At 41.5% G+C, this 24,300-nt stretch overlaps 1 protein-coding gene across 2 annotated transcripts in view; it reads right to left on the bottom strand.

The window, feature by feature from the left end:
• Positions 1-679: 679 nt before the first annotated feature.
• LOC140496296 (chromodomain Y-like protein 2) overlaps positions 680-24,300 on the bottom strand; it is a 150,732-nt gene continuing 127,111 nt past the window's right edge. Inside the window, exons 7-8 of one of the 2 annotated variants that reach the window (XM_072595870.1) lie at positions 8,024-8,059; positions 680-3,238 (exon numbers count right to left, since the gene is read on the bottom strand). In XM_072595870.1, the coding sequence (XP_072451971.1) occupies positions 3,080-3,238; positions 8,024-8,059 (195 nt within the window). In that variant the 3' untranslated portion in view covers positions 680-3,079. The remainder of the gene's footprint in view (positions 3,239-8,023; positions 8,060-24,300) is intronic. The other variant, XM_072595871.1, reaches the window with a different exon arrangement.

Here is a 24,300-nt window from a genome sequence, read left to right as displayed (position 1 = left end):
TTTTGTTAAATAAAAACCAAGCTGAACCGCATACCGAAGTCTATGACCCTTTGCCTGCTTCATTGAGAAGAGCACTTGGGGAAAGTGTTTTTAATTCATAAACGAGTTAAAGTGTTGAAAGTACAGACAACCCACACTCTGGACTTCTCTTCCTGAAAAGATAGTGGAAGAAGAGTTTGTGAAAATTTTTAAAGCAGAGATGAATGGATTCTTGATTGGCAAGGGTTCTTGGGGTTGGATGGTGAAGCGATTCTAATGAGGTCAGTAAGGTGGACCTCATAAAATATGAGTTCCCTGATTGTGGCTGTCAATCTGGTCAAATCAGGTAGTCCTGGCTGACAGATATAAACAGGAGTGTCAGATATCCTGGGAGCCAGCTCTGAGCTAACTGGCCAGTGTCACGTACTATGCACGTGTAAATAAAGGGTGGCTTGGAGATGGAATACTGGCCTTTGTGGAGTTACTTCAGACAGGACTGTGGATTTGAGGTTACAGTCACCATGATCTTATTAAATGGCAAAGCAGACTTGAGGGACTGAATAGCCACCTCCTGCCCCTTGTTTCCACATTTCTAAATACATCCTGGACGTGATAAGTAACTGGACAAAATGAAATGTTAAATCTGACCAAATGACTCGGAATTACAGTCCCAACATCAGGTAGAACAGCAGGCAACTGATGAATTTAAATCATTTTATTGGGAGCAGCTTTTCCACAATATATAAATATATTAACACACATGAAAAATACAACTTCTAAGGCACCCAGAAAAAGTGTTCATACACTAATTACAAAAGCAGTAGACAGTTTGTGTAGGGTTTCTGTCTTGCACGAGTTAGTCATCACACAGATCAGAATTACCTGGTAGTTTATAGAACATTTAGATAATCTTCAGTAAGAAAAAGGGTGCCCACACCAAAAACAGATTGCTAACATTTTTTTAAATAAACACAGCCCCCATTTACTTACAAAAAGTCTTTTTAAAACCCCATTGTGTTCTGCTGTGGGATAAATACATTTAACAAGTTTCTGACAAAACACACAGCCCCTACAGGTTCCGGATGCATTATTGGTCCTTTTAGCGAAGGACATTGTCATCGGAAGTGTCCCATTTTCTTCACAAGTGACACAGATTATCCAAAAACTGAACTTCAGGTTTCCTAGCGGTAGATGCACAATGGTTTTCACACGTCAAATGCTTTGTAATTTGAATAAAATCACAGCTTGGCAAAAAATATTCACAAAATGAACAGCCTTTTTCTAAATTAAAAGTGCGTGAAGGTCCAAACACGGCACAGTTTTGCTTTAAATGAAAAAGCGACAAACTGTGTTTCATAAACATCGAAAACAATAATATATTGGCACAAAGCATTGAGGTGACAGAGGCAGTCAATGTAACACCCAAAACTGCGATTTCGGGACAATGGACTCTCCAGAGAAGCATACCGTCAGGTTTTGGGTAATCATGTATAAAAGAAAGTTCATTGTTTGAAAAAATAGATATTGCCTTGCAGATTTACCATATTTCCGTGATATGGTGTACCAAACTCGTCTACATAGTCACAGAAGCAACTTGAGCAAAGGTGATGATCAAGTGTATTTATGTCTCCACAAAACCACCATACAGTCTACTCCATACTTACAAGGTGTAGATACCAGTGAATATTTAGAAATAAAACACAGCAGTTAATAATGAACACACTTCAGAGTGTTCAACTCCCTTCGACATGCCTTCCGATTTTATGTTAGTAAATACTGTATTTGCGCCAGTACCCACACATAGGCCTTCCTAAGCGAATAGACACCCATGTATTTTTGCACAACTAAATTTAAACCAACAACTATTTAGTGAACTTTTCTCAATTTTAGTGACATAAAAACCATATCTTCTTTGTAACATACTCCTCTGAGTCACTTAACAACAGCACATACACTGTCTGATTCGTGCACTTTCTTTAAATAAATAAGCAATGACAAAGAAATCACTACTATTTTAGAACATGGAATATGACTAATTGACTTTGGACCGTAAACTGGTCTATGACAGCAGTCAACACCAGAAGGTAGGTTTTTGTGGTATTTCGTATTGAAAAAGAACAACCAGAATATTCCTTCTGTACACGTATTGTATTTGGTATACAAACCCTGCTTGTATATTTTATGCTTCAAAATGGAGCCCTATGTGATAGCATCAAAACTGCAGTCACAATTAGCTCCTGCATGGCTGACTTAGGTAGTTGGGATCAATTTAAAAATAAAATGTAGGAATAAACGTTCCCAATAAGATTCTCACTCAGAATCCCAAATGTCTACAAGAAAAATGTTGTGATCCATTAAATCTTAATGTTCATATAGCTGTAAGACAATAAATACGTAAAATCTTCAGTCAACTATCTGGAGATTGAATTTTCTTTTGGAAAATAATTATTTAAAAAGCTACTACATGAAAGCTCACAATTTAATGTTTCTTACCCCCTGTATTTCCTCAAATGTAATGAAAATCTACATCAATGAAAGGCTTTTGTCTCATGAAGCTACCTACAAGCCCCAGTGAAAAGAATAGTCAATTTTCCCCAATTGCTACCCACCCCGGCTCCAGCCCTGCTAACTAAATTAATAACAAACTGAGTCCAAACATACAACCGTGACATGACTCGTCCTTACTTTTGCTGTGGTTCAGGAGTGAAAGGATTATCTACGACTCATTCCTTTAAGTGTTATTCACAAGCACAACATTCTACATAAATTTGGTAAATAGGTCTAGTCAGTTTGAGGTGGGACAATATTAGGAATGTTAAGTACAACAGTAAAAAAAACAAAATCACATGGCATAATTTGAATATGAGCATCAAAATATTTGAAAATGCATGCAGTGATGTTGCATCCAATGTATACCCATTTGGGTAAGTTTGACTGAACATGTCAGTGCTTATCAATGACATTTGCTGGCCTATCTGTTCTGCTTGCAGCACTAAATCCAATTGCTGATGCATTTGCCTTCTTAAAATCAGGTAGATTCCATCAACTCCCTCCACTGACACTGGAATAATGGACAGTAGATTTAAGTCTTACAGTGGCTTCAGACCTCATAGATTTTTTCCTGCAGGTAGCTAAACAGGGAATCTAGTCCTTTTGAGGAACTCCACAGTTGCTTTAACATCTGGCATTCCCTCTCATTCACTTGTTCCAAGGCAGTTTTCAGGAAGCTACGTACCAGACATTTTGATTCTTCAAGGACCTGAAGGTGAAAAGAACAATGCAGGGTCAGCATGGTAAACAACATACCATTCCTCAGCAATTATAACCAAAATCCAAATAAAAAGACTTCTGAAATAAATACCAAAGGAGATAGTTTTTTGACTTGTTGGGTGTAATGACTTGTTAAGAGGAGGCAATGGCCTAGTGGCGCTATGCTGGACCTGTTAATCCAAAGAGGAGAAAGTGAGGACTGCAGATGCTGGAGATCAGAGCTGAAAATGTGTTGCTGGAAAAGCGCAGCAGGTCAGGCAGCATCCAAGGAACAGGAGAGTCGATATTTCGGGCATCAGCCCTTCTGAAGAGCTAGATAATATTCTGGGGTACTGGCTTTGAATCTTGCCACAGCAGATGGTGGAATTTGAGTTCAGTAATCTCTCGAATTAAGAATCTAATGACGACCATGAATCCACTGTCGATTGTTGGAAAAGCGCATCTAGTCACTAATGCCTTTTAGGGAAGGAAACTGCCATCTTTACCAGGTCTAGCCTGAACGTGACTCCAAACTCATAGCGACGTGGTTGTCTCTTAACTGCCCTCTGAGAAATTAGGGATGGGCATTAATCGCTGGCTGAGCCAGCGATACCCACATCCTGTGAATGAGTTAAAAAAAAATAATGTGGTGGATCCCTGTTTCTGATCAAACAGCTGACTTACAATGTCAGTTTTACCCTCGTTTCAAATTTAATTGTCTACTCCAAACTCTTTTCAAAATGGCAGCTATTTCATCAACTCTGAGGTTTGGTTCGAATCCAATCAAACTAGAAGACTACCCTAACACAGATCGTGTGTCAGCAAGCTCATTATGGGTGCAGAATGTTCCTGGCACATGTACAGTTTCCACTAATCTGCTACTTCCAAAAGCCATCAATGCTGCATTTGGAAATCACCCTACTTACTCAAAAGGGGGCCCAACTTAATCCCATAATTCATGGTTGTCTTCATTGCAAGAGGATTTGAGTTCAGGAGTAGGGAGATCCACTGACAGTGATACAGAATCTTTGTGAAACTTTAGCTCGAGTTTTGTGTGCAGTTTTGATTCCCTACTAAAGGAAATACTTTTTACTGAAAGGCTGTGACAAAGGTTTACTTAGGCTGATGATGTAGATGGCAGGACTGTCTTTTGAGCAGAGACTAGTTTAGATGGGCCTATATTCACTACAGTTTAGAAGAATGACTAAGTGTATCAAATTCAAACATGACTGGACATGTAGGAAGGATGTTTTTCCCTGTTTGGGAAGTCTAGAACTATGGGTCACATGGCGTAGGCCAGTGAAGACTGAGATGATGAAACATTTCTTCACTCAAAGGCAGGTCAACCGTGGAATTTACTATTCCAGAAGGCTGTGAAGGCCAGGGCACTGCATTCATGAAAGGGATTGATAAATGCTTTGATAATAAAGACAAATGGGGAGAAAGCAGAATTATGACAACCATACAGAGGCCCAGCGATGATCATATTGAATGGGTGGAACTGGCTTGGATGGTCAAATGGTTGAGTACTGCTCCTAGTTTCAGCTCCAGCACTGCCAAATTCAATCAAATAAGATTGACTCTTTTATCTTTAAAAGCTGCATCAAATTTCTTCAAGTAAATACAGAGATTGGACTCAGCTATTACAGTCTAACCTCAAAGAGTTAGAAAGCTGTGTGTTTCTACCCACACTAGGACTTGAGCGCATAAATGTTGTCCTTTATTCCAATGCAATTAAAAGGGAGTTCTGCATGGGTAGTTCTGCATGGGTAGAGCATTCCATACCCTTACTACTCTCTGAGTAATTTAGAAATTAAAACTGTTTCAGGTGGAAATAAAAAGTTTACCTGCTTTAGGTGTCCTGGACACAAAATAATGCGGAAATCTAATCTGCTCCATTGGTCCACTCTTCTAACAAAGCATTCCTTTGCCATCTTGACCAACATGCATTAAGTAACTAGCTGCTCTGGAATAGATTAACTGGGTGAATTAACTGCACAGAGGCTAGTATCCCGTCACTAAGTCACCCTTTGTTTACTAGTGCACAGTACGCTGGATGTAGCCTGCCGGCTGGGAGTCAGTTCCCCTGAAGTGAAGAGATTCTAAAGTTTGTCTGTGTGTGTGTGGTTAACTTATTTTTCTGGCTAACCAGTTTTAGTGATGTTAGGACATGTCAGGACTTGAACCCAGCCTGTTGGTCCAGGGTTAGGGTCATTACCTCTCAACCAGAAGGGGGCCTATCCTCTGTGCATATATTTTTTTCTTTTTTTGAAAAAACAAACACAAACAAACAATAAAGAAACATCCTCTGTATATACTGGTCAGCCAGGGCATCCAGATTGGCCTGGGTTAACGCCCCCAATCATGGATCTCATTGTCAACAAGATCCACCTGGTTCCAATCACTACACTGGGCATTCAGTTTACATTGTTTATGGGATACTCGCTGTGAAGTGTTTTAGAAATGCTGAGAATGTGAAGAGCACTAATTACAGTACATGCAAGTCTTTTTTCAAGGGTTGTAAATCTCTGAGAAACTAGGTTTTCTTTCAAAGTATAGGCAGATGCTCATTTAAACTTCAAAGAAAATGTTCAACTTAACAATTCTTCTTCAGTTCTTCATGTATTTGCCTGTGAAACCATTTCAAATTCATTTGTGTCTCCTCAGCTGGATAGGTTGGAGGAGGTTAGAACATAGAACATAACAGCGCAGTACAGGCCCTTCGGCCCTCGATGTTGCACCGACCAGTCATACCAATCTGAAGCCCATCTAACCTACATTATTCCATATACGTCCATATGTTTGTCCAATGACGACTTGAATGCACTTAAAGTTGGCGAATCTACTACCGTTGCAGGCAAAGCATTCCATACCCTTACCACTCTCTGAGTAAAAAGAGAAGCTTTGATGAAGGTGCTTAAAATCACAAAGTCTCTGGACAGAGCAGACAGAGGGAAAGTATTTCCATCGGATGAGGGTCTTGAATGAGAAGATTTTGAGTTCAATGACAACAAGAAGAATTGTTTTTTTTTGAACACAGCAACGAGTTATGATCTGGAATGCATTAGGAGTTCAGTAGAGGGAGATTCAATCATGGCTTTTAAACTCTCCAAGCATCTTAAGAGAAAATATTTTCAGGGCAAATAACTGCTGAGCTCAAGTGGTAACACTCTTGCAGTAAATTTGTGGTTTCAAGTCTCTCTCCAGTTCCTGCGGCTGATTCTGATGAGCAGCACCGAGGGAGCCTTTACTGGAGCAGTTATCTTTCAAGTGGGAAGTTAAATCAAGGTTAACTTATTGTAAGTGGATGCACCCATTCCCATGGCACTATTCATCAAATGGAGAGATTTCCTCTATAATGCTTGTTGCCTTGCATAGAGAAAAGGCATAGTTTACTAGCCTAATCCAATGGGAACCCTCTCAGCACGGTCACTCACGAAAAAGCCCATTTAGTTCACTAATTTCTTTAGGGATGGAATCCTACTGTCCTTACCCAGGCTGACCAACATATAACTCTAAACCACACAGCAATGTCGTTGACTCTTAACTGACCTCTGGGCATTTGCCACAGGCAATAAATGCTGGGCCTAGCCCGTATTGCCAACGAGCCCATGAACAAATTCAGAACAAAAAATGACTATGGGCCCTGACCACCTTCTGGTTGCAGTACTAAAAACTTGCTCTCCAGAACTAGCAGTGCCCCTACCTAATCTGATCCAATACAGTTATGACATTCACATCTCCAAAATCATGTGGGGGTTGTTTTAGATGCCCTGTACTCAAAATAATGCGGAAATCCCATCTGCTCCATTTGTAATGTTCAGCAAAGTGGTGGCAGGCATCATCAATGAGTGCTGCCTGCAGTATTTGTGCAGCAATTTGTTGGTCAACAATGCTCAGTTCAGGTTCCAGTATGGCGTTCAGCTCCTGATCTCATTACAACCTTGCATCATACGGGAACAAAAGATTCCAGAAGGGAGGTGAGCAATTTCCTTTGACGTCAAGGCAGCAATTGACCAAGTGGGCACCTAGGAGTCTTAGTAAAGATGAAGTCAATGAGAATCAGGGGTTAATCCTCTACTGGTTAGAGTGGTAACTACCACAAGGTAAGATGCTTGTGGCTGTTGCCGAGGCAAAACATCTCAGTCCTTGGACATTGCTGGAAAGGTTCATTTTTCCAAGTAGCATCTTAGACGCAACTAACTTCAGCTGGTTCATCAATGATGTTTCCTCCATAACAAAATCAGATATGCAGGTGTCCACAGAGAACTGTTCAGTATCATTCACAACTTCTCAGAAACTGAGGCAATATGTGTCCATATACAGAAAGATCTGGACAACATTCAGGCTTGGGTTCACTTGTGGCAAATAACATTGGTGCCCGGAAATAACCACCTTCAATACGAGATAATCTAATCAACTTGCCACGATGTACAACGTCACTACAATCACTGAATGCCCCCGCAATGAATGGCTTGGGCTCACCATTGATCAGAAACTGAACTAGACTAGCCACAATAAATACTGCGGCCGACAAGAGCAGGTCAGAAGCTGGGAATGTCATGGTAAGTAAATTCATCGCTTGACTCCCCAAATGCCTGTCCCACCATCTTTATGTACAAGTCAGGAATGTGATGGAATTCCCTAGAGGAATGTAGGTCTAATAAGACTCAAGAAACATAACACCATACAGAACAAAGCAACACGCTTCACTGACATCCCATCCACCACTTTAAGCATTCATTGCCTCTTATTACTGGCACACAATGGCAGTAGTGCTACAAGATGCACTCACCAAGGGTCCTTCGACAGCACTTTCCAAACTTGCGACCTAGAAGGACAAGGACAGCAGATGCATGAGAACACCACCACCTGCAAGTTCCCTTCCAAGCTGCTCACCATCCTGATTTATAACTACATTAAAAATCACACAACACCAGGTTGTAGTCCAACAGGTTTTTATTGAAGTACTAGCTATCGGAGCACTGATCCTTCATCAACTCCGAAGGCTAGTACTTCCAAATAAAGCTGTTGAGGACTATAACCTGGTGTTGTGTGATTTTTAACTTTGTCCACCCCAATCCAACACCAGCACCTCCACATTATAACTATATTGTCATTCATTCACTATTCCCGTACAGCATTGTGGGTCAACAACACCAGTGGGTCAAGGTAGTTGCTCACTATCACCTTCTCAGGGGCGCAGAAAAACAGATGCAGTGACTGCATCTCATGAATTAATTTTTTAAAATCCTGACTTATCCAGCATGACTGGAAATAGCCACTTGCCTTATTTGCTGCATGTGACATTTTACAACGCATAAAACAGCTGCCTTGAAAAACATGTTGCTGAATCTGAATGCTTTGCTGTAGACCGAAGGTCCTACATTGACACAGGTCATGTGTATGTGCCATGTTTTTCAAACCTGCACTTAGTTTCTAGTTGATGTACTTTTGTGAAAATTAAGCTTGAGCTGATACCCCAGGAAGCCACATAAAGACAGTCAACTTCTGATTACAAGAGCTTCACCCATATATCAACAACACATTGTTATGGATTAAATTACTGAGAGAACATCATAAAATCTGATTAGCTACTTCTAAATTATGAGGCACCCAACAATGTATTTGAGAAAGTTAATTTTCAGCAATTCCTTGATTCTGTGTGATGGCTGGGGCTGATACTTAGCCAGTGCATAGTTAGCATTGACGTGGCAATGCCAACTGGTGAGTGCTGCGTAAGGAAACAGTAATGGAAGGGCATGGTGTTCATGTTACATTGCTTTAGCCCATTCAATTAATGTCTAAGAAAGTTTGTAGGTGGAGACAGAGGCCCACATTTGCACCAGGAAGGAGAGCATATCTGCCATGGTGGAAAATCCAGAAGTTGGTAATCACAAGACATGCCATTGAACCCGGCAGTTCAGTTGCCGGGAGGGTTTGGGGGTGAGACATTTTTCATTTGGGTCCAGATCCCTGAGACTTTTGGCTATTTAAATTATCAAATTACCTCCAATGAAAAATTTGCAGTATATTTGGTATCCTGCAAGGGGCGGGGGAGGGATGGAGTTCAGGGATCTATTGGGGGACAGTAGGTAGATTACCTTTGAGACTTAACTACAGAGCAGGTTGCCTGTAAATGGTGTAGAAGTCTAAATTGTCCAGCTTATCAAAAAGTGTCATCCTGTCAAGAACTGTGCCTAGGTACCTTTGTACCTAAGATGACATTGTACATGGTGCCTTATAAACTCTTCACTGTATTCATTTGAGTACATGTGACAATAAAGCTAATTCAACTCAATTCGTGTCAACCGGTCAAGAAGTCTCAAAATATGTGTTGATGAATGACTTTTTTTCCAATAACATATAACCTATAATATAAAAATGTAATTGTGAGAAACATATTTTTGTTCCCAAGCATATAGGTATGCTCTGGAATTCTTTTGTCTATTCATGGGATATGTGCAATAGATGAAGCAAGAACTTATTGCCCATTCCTAACTGCTCCTGAGAAGCTAGTGGTGATCTGCTTTATTGAGGTGCTACAATCCATTTGGTGTAGGTACACCCATAGTGCTGTCAGGGAGGGGGTTTCAGGATTTTGACCCAATGACAGTGAAGAAATAAAGAGATGCTCCAAGTTAAGCTGGTTAGTGGAATTTCCAGTTGGATATTTTCCCATGCATTGCCTATCCCTCCCCTTCTAGTTGGTGGAGATTGCAGCTTTGGAAAGTGCTATCTAAGGAGCCTTGGTGAATTGTTGCAATGTATCCTATAGATGGTACACACTGCTGTCACTGTGCATTGGTGGTGGAGGAGGTGAGTGCTGAAGATGGTAGTTAGAAAGCCAATCAAGGGAGCCACATTGTTTTGGATGGCATTGAGCTTCTTAAGTGTTGGAGCTGCACACTGGGGTGCTGAATGAGTTGGAACGGTCAGCAAAAGGAGAATGTGGTGGGTGAGAGGTCAACACTAAGTTGTTAGAGGGTCATGAGAAGCCATGGGAAAGGGGGATAAGGTTGCATGGTTTGGCATGGAAATATAGGGAGTTATGTGAGGGTAATTTGAGGAGTGAGGGCTTCAGAAATGTTTTATTTTTCTCCACTTTGAAGAGAAACATATCCTTTTGTATCTCTGGAACACCTTCAATGGAGGTCAGGTAATCTATATAAAACCAGCGTCGGATTTATGTTGCTTGACTGATTTCCCAAAGTATAATTTTCACAATGTAACGCCGAAGTTTAACTGTTTATTCAATATTCGATGATATAAGGTATTAAGCATTTGAGTGAAATGTTTATTCACATAAACGACTTGCTTAAGCAACTTCAATGTACTTTGCATCTTTTACTTCTTTTCCAATAGTGATATCGACAATATACTGGCAACTTCCTTTGCTACCAGACGGCTCCTGATCAATGAAGAGGCAGGATAATAGGTGAGTTGGCATGGAGAAGGGTACGAACACAGTAGGTCAAGCAGCATCAGAGCAGAGTCGACATTTCATGTTCATCAGGGTCCCGAACCAAAACATTGACTCTCCTGTTCCTCTGATGCTGCTGGCCTGCTGTACTTTTTCCAGCTCCACACTCGACTCTGACTTTCCATCATCTGTAGTCCTCAATATCTCCAAGTTGGAGAAGGGACAGGCAAAGGCTGGTAGGTGGGAAGATAAGATTTTGAACTAAGCTGTCTTTGGAGCTAGAAAGACCCATGTGTATGAGAGGCCAAGAATGTTTGATAGATTGGCATAGGGTGCTTGACGGAATCAGGGAGACAGGTAACTGTCAAAGGAAGCATGAGGAGCCATTGTCAGATAAGAAGTATGAATGGGTCTTGGGAAATAAGTAGTTGGCACAGGAAGAATGAAGGGTCAGTGGGTGTGGAGAAGGTCATAAGGTGGTGGGTGCAAGTGCATAGGTTATCATGGATAGGGTACAGGGAGTGAGTGGGTGAGCATGGTGGGGGGGGGGGGTTGATGTTTTCTGATTTCATTTTTATTTTAAATCTTTGAACACAGCACCTCAGGCAACTTCTTTGGCTCTTCCTGCACTGTGCAGCCTAACTCCCCCTTCCCAGACTGAAAATGAGCAATATGGACAGTGGCTTTAAAAGTTGGAGTTCATGGAACCTGAAGGTCTCCTATCTCCAATCCCAGCCCTGGGAATATAAATTGGTTTCTACTCTAGGTTTCGAATGCAGCAAGTAAGTCTCTACCAACTCCATACGATCCCTGGCAATTCAACTGTAGTTGGAATTATTGCTCGCATGCAATAGCCCTTCTAGGTATCTAAAGACAGTGCCTCTTCTGTACATACTCTGTGGTGGTGTATCCCTTCCCTTGAATCACTAGATAGGCCCAAGCTAAAACAAAGAAGAATGAGGGTTGGTGGCAGTAGACTTTCTCAATCAGGAGAGCTGGCAAATACCATTAGCTACCACAGGTGGTCATCGGGAAAAATACTACAACGAAGGCAAATGTCAGTTTATTGGTTGATATCTTATATCGCAATATTTCCAAATTATAAATCAATCTACAGAGGAACCTCGATTATTGGAATGTTGATTATCCAAATTTCAGATTATCTGAACAAGATTGCAAGGTCCTGATGCATGGCTAAACTGTGCTATCCAGCATTTGATTATCCAAACATTCGATTATCCAAACAAAATACTCCTCGCCCATGTTGTTCAGATAACCGAGGTTCCTCTGTACATGTGACTGCACTGTGCTATTTCCAAGATCGATTTGAGCATCAGTGCTCACAGTGGAGAAGGACATGGAACATATAGAATGTGAGGAAATAGATGGTCACACCTTGAAAAATGTCCATATTACAGAGGAGGAAGTGTTGTCTTAAAACACATAAAAGTGGATAAATCATGAGCCTGATATTGGTGGTAGGCAAATGATTGGAGGGAATCCTGAGGGTCAGGATTTACACATATTTGGAAAGGCAAGGACTGGTTAGGGATAGTCAACATGGCTTTGTGCATGGGAAATCATATCTCACGAACTTGATTGACATGATTTGGAGATGCTGGTGTTGGACTGGGGTGTACACAGTTAAAAATCATACAACACTCAGCTATAATCCAACAGGTCTATTTGGAAGCACTAGCTTTCTGAGCGCTACTGCTCAACCACCTGATGAAGGAGCAGCACTCCAAAAGCTAGTGCTTCCAAATAAACCTGTTGGACTATAACCTGGTGTTGTGTGATTTTGAACTTGATTGAGTTTTTTGAAGAAGTAACAAAGAGGATTGATGAAGGCAGAGTGATGGACATGATCTATACGGACTTTAGTAAGGCACTTGACAAGATTTATGACACAAAGCTGGGTGGCAGGGTGAAATGTGAGGAGGATGTTAGGAGAATACAGGGTGACCTGGACAGGCTAGGTAAGTGGTCAGATGCATGGCAGATGCAGTTTAATGTGGATAGATGTGTGGTTATACACTTTGGTGGCAAGAACAGGAAGGCAGATTACTACCTAAATGGAGTCAAGTTAGGTAAAGGGGTAGTACAACGAGGTCTAGGTGTTCTTGTCAATGAAAGCAAGCATGCAGGTACAGCAGGTAGTGAAGAAAGCTCATAGCATGCTGGCCTTCATAACAAGAGGAATTGAGTATAGGAGCAAAGAGGTCCTTCTGCAGCTGTACAGGGCCCTGGTGAGACTGCACCTGGAATATTGTGCGCAGTTTTGGTCTCCAAATTTGAGGAAAGACATTCTGGCTATTGAGGGAGTGCGGCGTAGGTTCACGAGGTCAATTTTCAGAATGGCAGGACTATCTTACGCTGAAAGATTGGAGCGACTGGGCTTGTATACCCTTGAGTTTAGAAGGCTGAGAGGGGATCTGATTGAGACGTATAAGATTATTAAAGAAGTGGACACTTGAGGCAGGAAGCATGTTTCCGATGATGGAAGAGTCCCAAACCAGAGGACGCAGTTTAAAATAAGGGGTAGGCCACTTAGAACAGAATTGAGGAAAAACGTCTTCACCCAGAGAGTGGTGGGTGTATGGAATGCTCTGCCCCAGAAGGCTGTGGAGGCCAAGTCTCTGGATACTTTCAAGAAAGAGTTGGATAGAGCTCTTAAGGATAGTGGAATCAAGGGTTATGGGGATAAGGCAGGAACAAGATTCTGATTGAGGATGATCAGCCATGATCACAATGAATGGTGGTGCTGGCTCGAAGGGCAGAATGGCCTACTCCTACACCTGTTGTCTAATGTCTATTCCTCATGGGAGACCGGTTAGCAAGGTTAGATCTCCTGAAATACAGGGAGAACTAGCCATTTGGATACAGAACTGGCTTGAAGGTAGAAGGTAGTGGTGAAGGGTTGCTTTTCAGACTGGAGGCCTGTGATCAATGGTGTGCCATGAGGATTGGTGCTGGGTCCACTGCTTTTCGTCACTTATATAAATGATGTGGATGTGAACATAGGAAGCATAATTAGTAATTTTGCAGATGACACCAAAATTGGAGTTGTAGTGGACAGCAAAGAAGGTTACCTCAGAGTATGACAGGATCTTGATCAGATGGACCAATGGGCTGAGGAGTAGCAGATGGAGTGTAATTTAAATGCAGGCAATCTGAAGACATATGATGCTCTCTTTGTTTCACGATATAATTTTGGAGCTGTATAATTCATTACATTCTAATCCTCATATCTCTGAATACACTTAGTTACGATTAGCACAGTTAGTTATTACATTAGCATATTATGATAAGCTCTCTCATTACCGTGTATGTGCTGATGTACACTTGCACTGCCTCAATTTTATCAATCTTGCTGTCATTTGCAAGTCCCTCCAGAGATTTATCCTCTTTCTGAAATGTCCTCCAGTCCTACAACGCTTGGAGATTTCTGCTTTTATTATTCTGGCCTCTTGCACATCCCTGATTTTAAACACTCCACTATTAGTGGACATGCCTTAGCTATCTTGGCTGGATACCCTAGAATTTCATTTCCTGAACCTCTTGATCTCTTTACCTTCTCTTCCTTGAAGATGCTGCTTAAAACCTATCCCTTTTCCCTCATTTATCCTTCTGTTTGCTCAAGGTTTTCTTAAATAACGTCAACCGTGATTTCTCTTCACAGATGCTGCCAGACCTGCTGAGTTTTATCAGCAACTTTTGTTTTGTTAAATAACATTCCTTGAAATGTCTTGGGATATTTTACTATATAAACACATGTTATTGTTGCTACTTCACTCGCGTTTCGCTATTAGAAGTCTTTTAGCATCTATTTCAAATGGTCCTAATGCCTTAAATCGACCATTATATAAAAAAAAATCAGAAGATAATTCAACCATATTCACCAGAAGGTCCCTTAGTGGATTACCAGATTGTGTTGAAATGGATGATCTTGACTTTTGAGGAAAGGCTGAGGGACTTGAACTGTTTTCATTAGAGAGAAGAAAGTTGAGAAGAGACTTAATAGAGACATACAAGATGATCAGAGGATTGGATAGGGTGGACAGTGAGAGCCGTTTTCCTTGGATGGTAATGGCGAGCTTGAGGGGACATAGCATTAAATTGAGGGGTGATAGATAGAGGAAAGATGTCGGAGGTAGTTTCTTTACTCAGAGAGTAGTAGGGGCGTAGAATGCCCAGCCTATAACAGTAGTAGACTCGTCAATTTTAAAGGCATTTAAATGGTCATTGGATAAACATATGGATGAAAATGGAATCGTGTACATAGATATAGATGGGCTTCAGATTGGTTTCACAGGTTATTTACAACATCAAAGGCTGAAAGGCCTGTACTGCGTTGTAATGTTCTATGCTCTACGACTAAGTTGTAGTTCAGGACATTGTCTGAGGTATCGTATTCGAGGGAAGTGAAAACTGGCTCATTTCTTGCTTCTGGTCTCGGGTCCAGTGCATGGGATTGTCAAGGCACTTAAATAATCATGATTAACTCTGCTTAGTCTCCATGGCAAAACCACTCACAGTTTAGGTGTCAATGGCCATATTGAGTGAGAGTCAGTGTTTTAACACCTTCAGGAGAAGAAGAAGATCAGTAACACTTGGTTGGAAAAAATACACTTGTGCTCACTGTGGCTTTCCGACAGTTTCAGAGAGGAAATATACAAGAAGGTTTTCCTGAGGCACTGGGTTTGTGGAAAGGCTATTCAGAATTTGCCCAATGCACACAGATTAAGTTTCAGGAGAGGTGAGAATATTGGAAAAAATACAAGCAGTTGAAGTCTGTGCTTTATAGAGTCATACAGATGTACAGTACGGAAACAGACCCTTCAGTCCAACCCGTCCATGCCGACCAGATATCCCAACCCAATCTAGTCCCACCTGCCAGCACCCGGCCCATATCCCTCCAAACCCTTCCTATTCATACACCCTTCCAAATGCCTCTTAAATGTTGCAATTGTACCAGCCTCCACCACTTCCTCTGGCAGCTCATTCCATACACGTAACTACCCTCCGTGTGAAGAAGTTGCCCCTTAGGTCTCTTTTATATCTTTCCCCTCTCACCCTAAACCTATGCCCTCTCGTTCTGGACTCCCTGACCCCAGGGAAAACACTTTGTCTATTTATCCTATCCATGCCCCTCATGACTTTGTAAACCTCTATAAAGTCACTCCTCAGCCTCTGACGCTCCAGGGAAAACAGCCCCAACCTGTTCAGTCTCGCACTATAGCTCAAATCCTCCAACCCTAGCAACATCCTTGTAAATCTTTTCTGAACCCTTTCAAGTTTCACAACATCTTTCCGATAGGAAGAAGACCAGAATTGCATGCAATATTCCAACAGTGGCCTAACCAATGTCCTGTACAGTCGCAACATGACCTCCCAACTGTGGTACTCAATACTCTGACCAATAAAGGAAAGCATACCAAACGCCTTCTTCACTATCCCATCTACCTGTGACTCCACTTTCAAGGAGCTATGAACCTGCACTCCAAGGTCTCTTTGTTCAGCAACACTCCCTTGGACCTTAACATTAAGTGTATAAGACCTGCTAAGATTTGCTTTCCAAAATGCAGCAGCTCGCATTTATCAGAATTAAACTCCATCTGCCACTTCTCAGCCCATTGGCCCATCTGGTCCGGATCCTGTTGTAATCGGAAGGTACCGCTCTTCGTTGTCCACTACACCTGCGATTTTGGTGTCATCTGCAAACTTACTAACTGTACCTCTTATGCTCGCATCCAAATCATTTATGTAAATGGCAAAAAGTAGAGGACCCAGCAGCGATCCTTGTGGCACTCCACTGGTCACAGGCCTCCAGTCTGAAAAACAACCTTTGCACCTACAAATTTCAAGCAAAGACATCTTCTTGTTTGTGACACTGAGACAAAACATTTTGTGTTCAACCCTCTCTAATTTCTAAGTGGATCACTCATTTGTGTTTCTGTTATACAGACTGTAGTATTTCTAAATACCATTTGATGTTCTTGTTCTTGCATAAAAAATAACAATCTTGAAATTCTTTTCAGTCCTGAATTTGACAGAGATTCAAAGACATAATTCCATCCATGTCTGAACAAATTCTTGCACAGTACACCAATAAGACTAAAGATATAGATGGATCAGCACACATTTTCATATAACTTGACAACAGAGCAATAAATGCATCCTTCACCAAGTGTTTTATTGCTTAATCTCGTGTTGTGAGTGCACTGCATTATAAGATATGAAAACCAGTGCAATCAATTCAAAAGCCACCATCAGGGAAATTTGATCTTTGTAAGGAAGCTTTACTCCTTTAATTGAATCAATTTTTAAAGCAAGCTCAAAACATCACATCAGTCTACTTACTATTTGCTTTCAGGTTATTCCTGAGTGACAAGGACAATGGGCAAGGTGGTAGAAATCTCACCCTTCCCCATTCTCTCCTTCCTAAGTGTCACATCTACTTTCTCAGGTTTGCTTCTTATAAATTCTGAGAAGTCACACAACACTAGGTTTCTTGTCTAGCAGGTTTATTTGAAATCACAAGGTTTTGGAGTGTAGCCGGTGAAGTAACAGGGAAGCACCCAGACACAGTATTAATGGGAAGAGGGATCAAGGGCAGAGAGATCAAAAGATCATACAAAGGGTGTGAATGGCATGTCGAATAGTAAGTCTCTGCAGGTGATCAAAAGTGTCAGACGTTATGAGTAAAGGGCTACGCGGAGAATGCGGGTAAGTGGAGTTGAAATGCCCATCAGCCATGATTGAATGGCGGAGTGGACTCGATGGGCCGGATGGCCTTACTTCCACTCCTATGTCTTATGGTCTTATGCCAACAGCTGAATAACAAGCGAAGGGGTGACCTATAATCTGATTGAACGAGGCAGAGAGATAATTGCAAAAAAATTAAAAACAAGGTGGTGCTGGAGACAAACCAAATGACTGGAATAACATGATAACTATAAAAATTGCATACTAAGGGTCTAACCAAACTAGTTAGGTTAAAAATCACACAACACCACGTTATAGTACAACAGGCTTAATTGGAAGCACTAGCTTTCGGAGTGCTGCCCCTTCATCAGGTGATTGTGGAGTTTTATACTCAGTCTTATACTCCTGCACCACCTGATGAAGGAGCAGCGCTCCAAAAGCTAGTGCTTCCAACTAAACCTGTTGCACTCTAATCTGGTGTTGTGTGATTTTTAACTTTGTCCACCCCAGTCCAACACTGGCTCCTCCACGTCATGGCAAACTAATTAAGGTAGAGAGATCATCACAATTTATCAAGGTGATGGTATCAAAACAGGACAGTAAGGAAGATTTTACAGATACAGAAGAGTGCGGTGGAGTCACATGTAGTGCAACATGAACCCAAGATCACTCCACGCACACCATTTGTACGACCTTTTGATTTCTATGCCCTTGATCTCTCTGCCCATAAATTCTGTGTCTGTGTGCTTCTCACTCACCTCACCTGATGAAGGGACTATGATCTGAAAGCTTGTGATTTCAAATAAACCTGTTGGACTATAACCTGGAGTCATGTGATGTCTGATTTTGTCCACCCCAGTCCAACTTTGGCACCTCCACATTAAACATTTTGAATGTGCGCCTATTACTTGACTATCAGGGTAGACAAGCAGGAGGCTGGAAGAACACAGAAAGTCTGGCAGCAGCAGGAGGTGGAGAAGTCGACATTTTGGGTGTAACCCTTCTTTGGGATTGGGGGTGGGTGTAAAGGGAGCTGCAGTTAAAGGGGGCGGTGGGGACTGGATGGTCCCCACCCCTTCGCTTGTTATTCAGCTGGTTGGTCGATGGGAGGGATGAATTCGGTAGCTAGCTGAGAGAAAGGGAAGGGTGGGGAACGGGCTGGGAAAAGAGTGGGGGATGGGCAAGGAGGTTATTTGAAATTAGAGAACTTAATGTTGAGTCCTCTGGGCTATGGCTACCCAAGCGGAAGATGAGGTGTCGTTTCTCCAATATGTGGCAATGCTGGAGCCCAAGGATGGTCATGTCGGAAAGGGAGTGGGAAGAGGAATTAATGTGGATGGTGGCTGGGAGGTGAGTTCGGCCTCTGCGGGCCCAGCTGAGATGCTCGATAAACTGTTCCCTTAGTTTACGTTTGGTCTCCCCAATGTAGAGTAAACCACATCGGGAGCATAGGATATAGTAAACTAGGTTGGAAGAGAGGCAGGTGAACCTCTGTCTCACCTGGAAGGACTGTTTGAGGCCCAGGATGGAGGTGAGGGGGATGGTGTACTGACAGGTTTTGCATCTTTTCTGGTTGCAGGGGAAGGTACCTGGGGGTTCTGAGGGGTTAGGCTTTGAAAGCTTGTGATTTCAAATAAATCTGTGGCACAAACCAAGGATTGTCGAAGGGAATGGTCCTTGTGGAAGGCAGGGAAGGCTGGGAGGGGGAAGATGCTCTTGGTGGTGTCGGTGAGAACAAAGGGTCTCTGTCTTTATTGTATTTGGTGGGGGGGAGGTGTAGCGCAGTGGAACGGGGAATGGAGGTGGTGCGACAGAGGGCTGTTTGGATGGCAGAAGGGGGGAAAAGCACTGTTTGAAATAGGTGGACATTTGGGATGCTTGTGAGTGGAATGTGTCCTCATCCGAGCAGATGTGGCGGAATGGGAGAATGGGATGGAGTTCTTGCAGGACACTGGGTGGCAGGAGGTGTAGTCCAGGTAGTTGTGAGAGTCGTGGGTTTATAATAAATGTCTTTCTGGAGACTGTCACCGGAGATGGAAATGGAATGGTCAAGAAAGGGGAGGGAGGTGTCTGAGATGGGCCAAATGAATTTGGTGGAAGTTGTGGTCGAATTTGATGAACTGCTCCAGATCAGCCTGGGTGCAGGACATTGCACTGATGTAGTCATTGATGTAATGGTGGATGATTTGGGGCACAGTGCCTGTGTAGGTACTAAAGAGGGACTGTTCGATGTAGTCGACAAAGAGGCAGGCGTAGCTGAGGGCCACCGATGTGCAAAACCTGCAGGCACACCATCCCCCTCACCTCCATCCAGGGCCCCAAACAGTCCTTCTAGGTGAGACAGAGATTCACCTGTTTCTCCTCCAACATAGTTTACTACATCAGGTGCTCCGAATGTGGTCTTCTCTACATTGGGGAGACCAAATGTAAATGAAGGGAACATTTCGCTGAATATCTCAGCCGAGCCCATAGGGGCTGACGTGACCTCCCAGTCACTGCACATTTTAATTTCCCTTCCCATCCCTTTCCGACATGACTGTCCTTGGCCTCTTCATTGCCACAATGAACCAAATCGCAAATTGGAGGAACAACACCTCATCTTCCACCTGGGCAGCCTACAGCCCGGAGGACTCAACATTTGAGTTCTCCAATTTCAAATAACCTCCCTTCCCATTTCCCCGATTCCTTTCCCAGCCCCATTCCCCTCCCTTCCATTCCTCTCAGCTACCTATCGAATTCATCCCTCCCATCAGCCAACCAGGTTGACCCTCTGCCTGTCTTCACCTAACCCCAACTCACCACCCTGCCCCTCAAATCCCATTTATCTGCAGCTCCCCTTCCACTCACCCCCCAGTCCAGAAGAAGGGTTACACCCGAAACGCGACTTCTCCACCTCCTGATGCTCCCTGGCTTGTTGCATACTTCCAGCCTCCTGCTTGTCTACCTTAGATTCCAGCATCTGCAGTTTTTTTTGACTCAATTACTTAACTACCAAGCATGGCTGTATATTCATGCAGATATACTGTTGTCTGAATGATGCAGAATATAAAATTGTTGGAACACCAGATAACTTCAGGAAAAGAACAGCCAACTTCAAGATGCATGCTGTCAAAGTGATTTTCCGTAGCTACAGGCTGGGTTATCCCAAAATCTGTATGGAATAAGCAAATGAAGTTCTTATAAATACGTGCCAAAAGCGAGCAGGCACAGGATATCTATGTACCAGTATATTCTAAATTGAGTATTGTTGGGATGAAATATCTTCATTTAATACTATGTGAAAAACTGGAAGGTATTTTATTATGGATACTTTATTATTGATTAAATTGCATTTTTAACCGAGGGATTTAGTCAATAGCTTAATGTGGACTGTGAGGTTTCTGCTGATTACAGAATTTCAAGTAATTTTAGGGAAATAAAAGGTTTATGGTTTTCAATTGCTGGAAATCCTATTTCTGGAAGAGACTGTGGGGTCCTGTCCTGATGGTTGATCTTACAACTCTTTCTGGTATCGATTTCTGTTTCAAAGACCCATGCAGTCAGAAGGAAGGCATCTAAAGCTCACAGTAAACCTTCAAGCATCTCTCAGCTCTTCTGGTTGAAGTAATTGCTAAACTGACAAAGGTTTCCATATTTCTGTACTTTGATTATCTTGCAAACTGTGACCACTCTCCCAAAGACTTGGAACCTGTTCGATTTTCAGCCAAACCAAAACTTGCTTGGAAATCCTTCCATCGGTCTGTGTTTGGCAGCAATTTGATTTTGTTAACAAGAGGTCGGCTCGCTATGGGGTTTCATCAAATTCCAGTCTTTATTTTCAGACGGTCGGCCGATAAAGGCTTGTTTCAATGCATCATTTTTGAAGAACTTTGCTGCATTTTGTATTGTTTATCTCTTTGTGTTGGGATTAAATGGAAATACAGTTCTAATTCTGGATGATATATTAGTTGTTAACCAGCTTCACCACTGGTTTTATGAGTTTGCTTTTGAGTTTACTCAAGAAACCTGATGAAAGTCTTTTTTATTGTGGATAGTAATACCAAAGGGAAGCAACTGGCCATTTTGATGACTGAATCAAAACAGTGACATTAGTGATGTGACTTGATCCTCCTGTCCTATTATCACTCTGTGAGCATATGCGTCAGATTGAAGTATAATATCTGTCTGTTTCTTGTCTGTACAGAAAAGGGCCATGAGAAGCTTGGGATGAACTAGCTTTTACATCGCAACAATTTTTGGTGCATGTGTAAAATTCAAATTGGAATTTGACAATCATAATTTGAAACCAGGAACATAAATCTAAATGTAAACATTGGCTTGTAGATGAGTTATAAATAGTTCATCACAATTTAGCATAAGCCCCAATTCTTTAAGAGGTTGTTTGAGACATTTTGAGAATTTTTAGGAAAGCCTGTCTATTTCTGATTGATATGTTCCCATTAAGGCAGGTAATTGGGATTAATTCTACTTACATCAATTGTGGTGTGTCATCATCATCACCTTTATCATAATTCAGGCCGCGAGGTGACAAATAATTCATGGCTCACTGCACTAATGGATGTTGGCTTTATTAAGTTGAATTGCTGATGTATTACTATTTTTGTGTGTGTTGTAATATTCTATTACAATCTTACTTTTCAAGGGCACATGGATTTTGGGTAATTTTTTGCACAGAACGTCCTTTAGTTGATAAACTGAATTCAAAGGGAAAAGGATATTTAGGTGGTAGTTACAAGGTTGTAACGCAAAGCAGGGATTTGACTAATTATAGTAAATGTCAAGGTGCACCCAGTCTGTCCTATTAAAGTAATTTAATCTGCATTGCGTCCTTGGACATCATACAAATGATTGTCACTTAAATTAAGAAAGTCTATTTCTACTCTGGACAGGTAATTCAGCCAATGTACAAGACTTTCAACTCACTTCTAAAATTAACTCAAATATTGTGTTGGTGACCTTGCACCTGGGTGCTCTTTCTTCAATGCCTTATCTTGTAACTACACCAGCCCAGTATCAGACAGTTAACTGAAATAACATCAGATCATTATAATTCAGTTAGCTGTAACTACACCAGCACATTATAATTCAGTTAGCTGTAACAATACTAGCTCATTATAATTCAGTTGGCTGTAACTACACCAGCCCATTATCAAACAGTTAGCGGTAACAACATCAGCTCATTATAATTCAGTTAGCTGTAACTACACTAGTTCATTACAGACAGTTAGCTGTAACTACACCAGCGCATTATAATTCAGTTAGCTGTAACTACACCAGCTCATTACAGACAGTTAGCTCTAACTTCAACGGGCCATTTTAATTCAGTTAGCTGTAACTACAATAGCTCATTATAATTCAGTTAGAGGTAACTACAACAGCTCATAATAACAGAGTTAGGTGTAACTACACCAGCTTATCATTTAAGTTACCACTAACTACACCAGCTCATTATATTTCAGTTAGATGTAGCTACTATAGCCCACTATTAGACAGTTAGCTGTAAATGTAAACATTCCTGATGAAGGGCTTTTGCCCGAAACGTTGATTTTACTGCTCCTCGGATGCTGCCTGAACTGCTGTGCTCTTCTAGCACCACTAATCCAGAATCGGGTTTCCAGCATCTGCAGTCATTGTTTTTACCTAGTTAGCTGTAAATCCACCAGCCGATTATAAACACAGTTAACTGTAACTACAAAAGCCCAGAATAATTCAGTTAGCTGTAACTACAACAGCTCATTCTAAGACAGTCAGCTGTAACTACACCGACTCATTATGTGACAGTTAGCTCGAAATACAACATCACATTATAATTCATTTAGCTGTGACTACATTGGCCCATTATAAGGCAGTTAGCTGTAACTACATCAGCCAACTTTAAGACAGTTAACTGTAACTACACCAGTCCATTGTAAGACAGTTAGCTGTAACTACACCAGTCCATTGTAAGACAGTTAGCTGTAACTACACCAGCTCTTTACAGAGTTAACTGTAACTATAGCAGCTGATTCTAATTCAGTTAGCTGTAACTACATCAGCCAACTTTAAGACAGTTAGCTATAACAACACTAGCCCATTATCACATAGGTAGCTGTAACTATAACAGCCCATTATAATTTAGATAGCTGTAACAACACCAGCTCATCATAAGACAGTTAGCTATAACTATAACACTGCATTTTAAGATAGTTTCCTGTAACTACACCAGCACTTAGCTGTAACTGCACCAGAACATTATAATTCAGTTAGCTGTAACTACAGCAGCCTATTAGAATACACTTTGCTCTAAATAAAACAGCTCATTATAATTCAGTTAGCTGTAACTACAATAGCTCATGATAACTCAATTAGCTGTAACTACAACAGCTTATTAGAAAACACTTAGCTCAAAATACAACAGCCCATTATACTTCTGTTAGCTGAAACTACACTGGCTCAATATAATTCAGCTAGCTGCAACTACAACAGCTCATTCTCAGAGAGTTAGCTGAAAATACATCAGCTCAATATAAGGCAGTTAGCTGTAACTACACCAGCTCAGTATAATTCAGTTAGCTGTAACTACAACAGCTCATTCTCAGAGTTAGCTGAAAATACATCAGTTCAATATAAGACAGTTAACTGTAACTACACCAGCTCATTATAAGATGGTTAGCTGTAACTACAGCTAACCATTAAAAGACAATTCTCTGTGACTATAGCAGAGCATTATATTAGCTAAAACTAGCCCAGCCCAGTTAGCTGTACCTACACCAGCAGATTATAGCTGTGACTACAGCAATCCATTATAAGACAGTTAGATCTAACTTCAACGGCCCATCTTAATTCAGTTAGATGTAACTACACCAGCTCATTATAATTCAGTTAGATGTAACTATAATAGCCCACTATTAGACACATAGCTGTAACTACACCAGCTCATTTTAAAACAGTTAACTGTAACT

This window comes from Chiloscyllium punctatum, chromosome 26, assembly GCF_047496795.1.
Source record: "Chiloscyllium punctatum isolate Juve2018m chromosome 26, sChiPun1.3, whole genome shotgun sequence".
Taxonomy (NCBI): Eukaryota; Metazoa; Chordata; class Chondrichthyes; order Orectolobiformes; family Hemiscylliidae; genus Chiloscyllium; species Chiloscyllium punctatum.
This window is presented reverse-complemented; position numbering and strand designations above follow the sequence as displayed.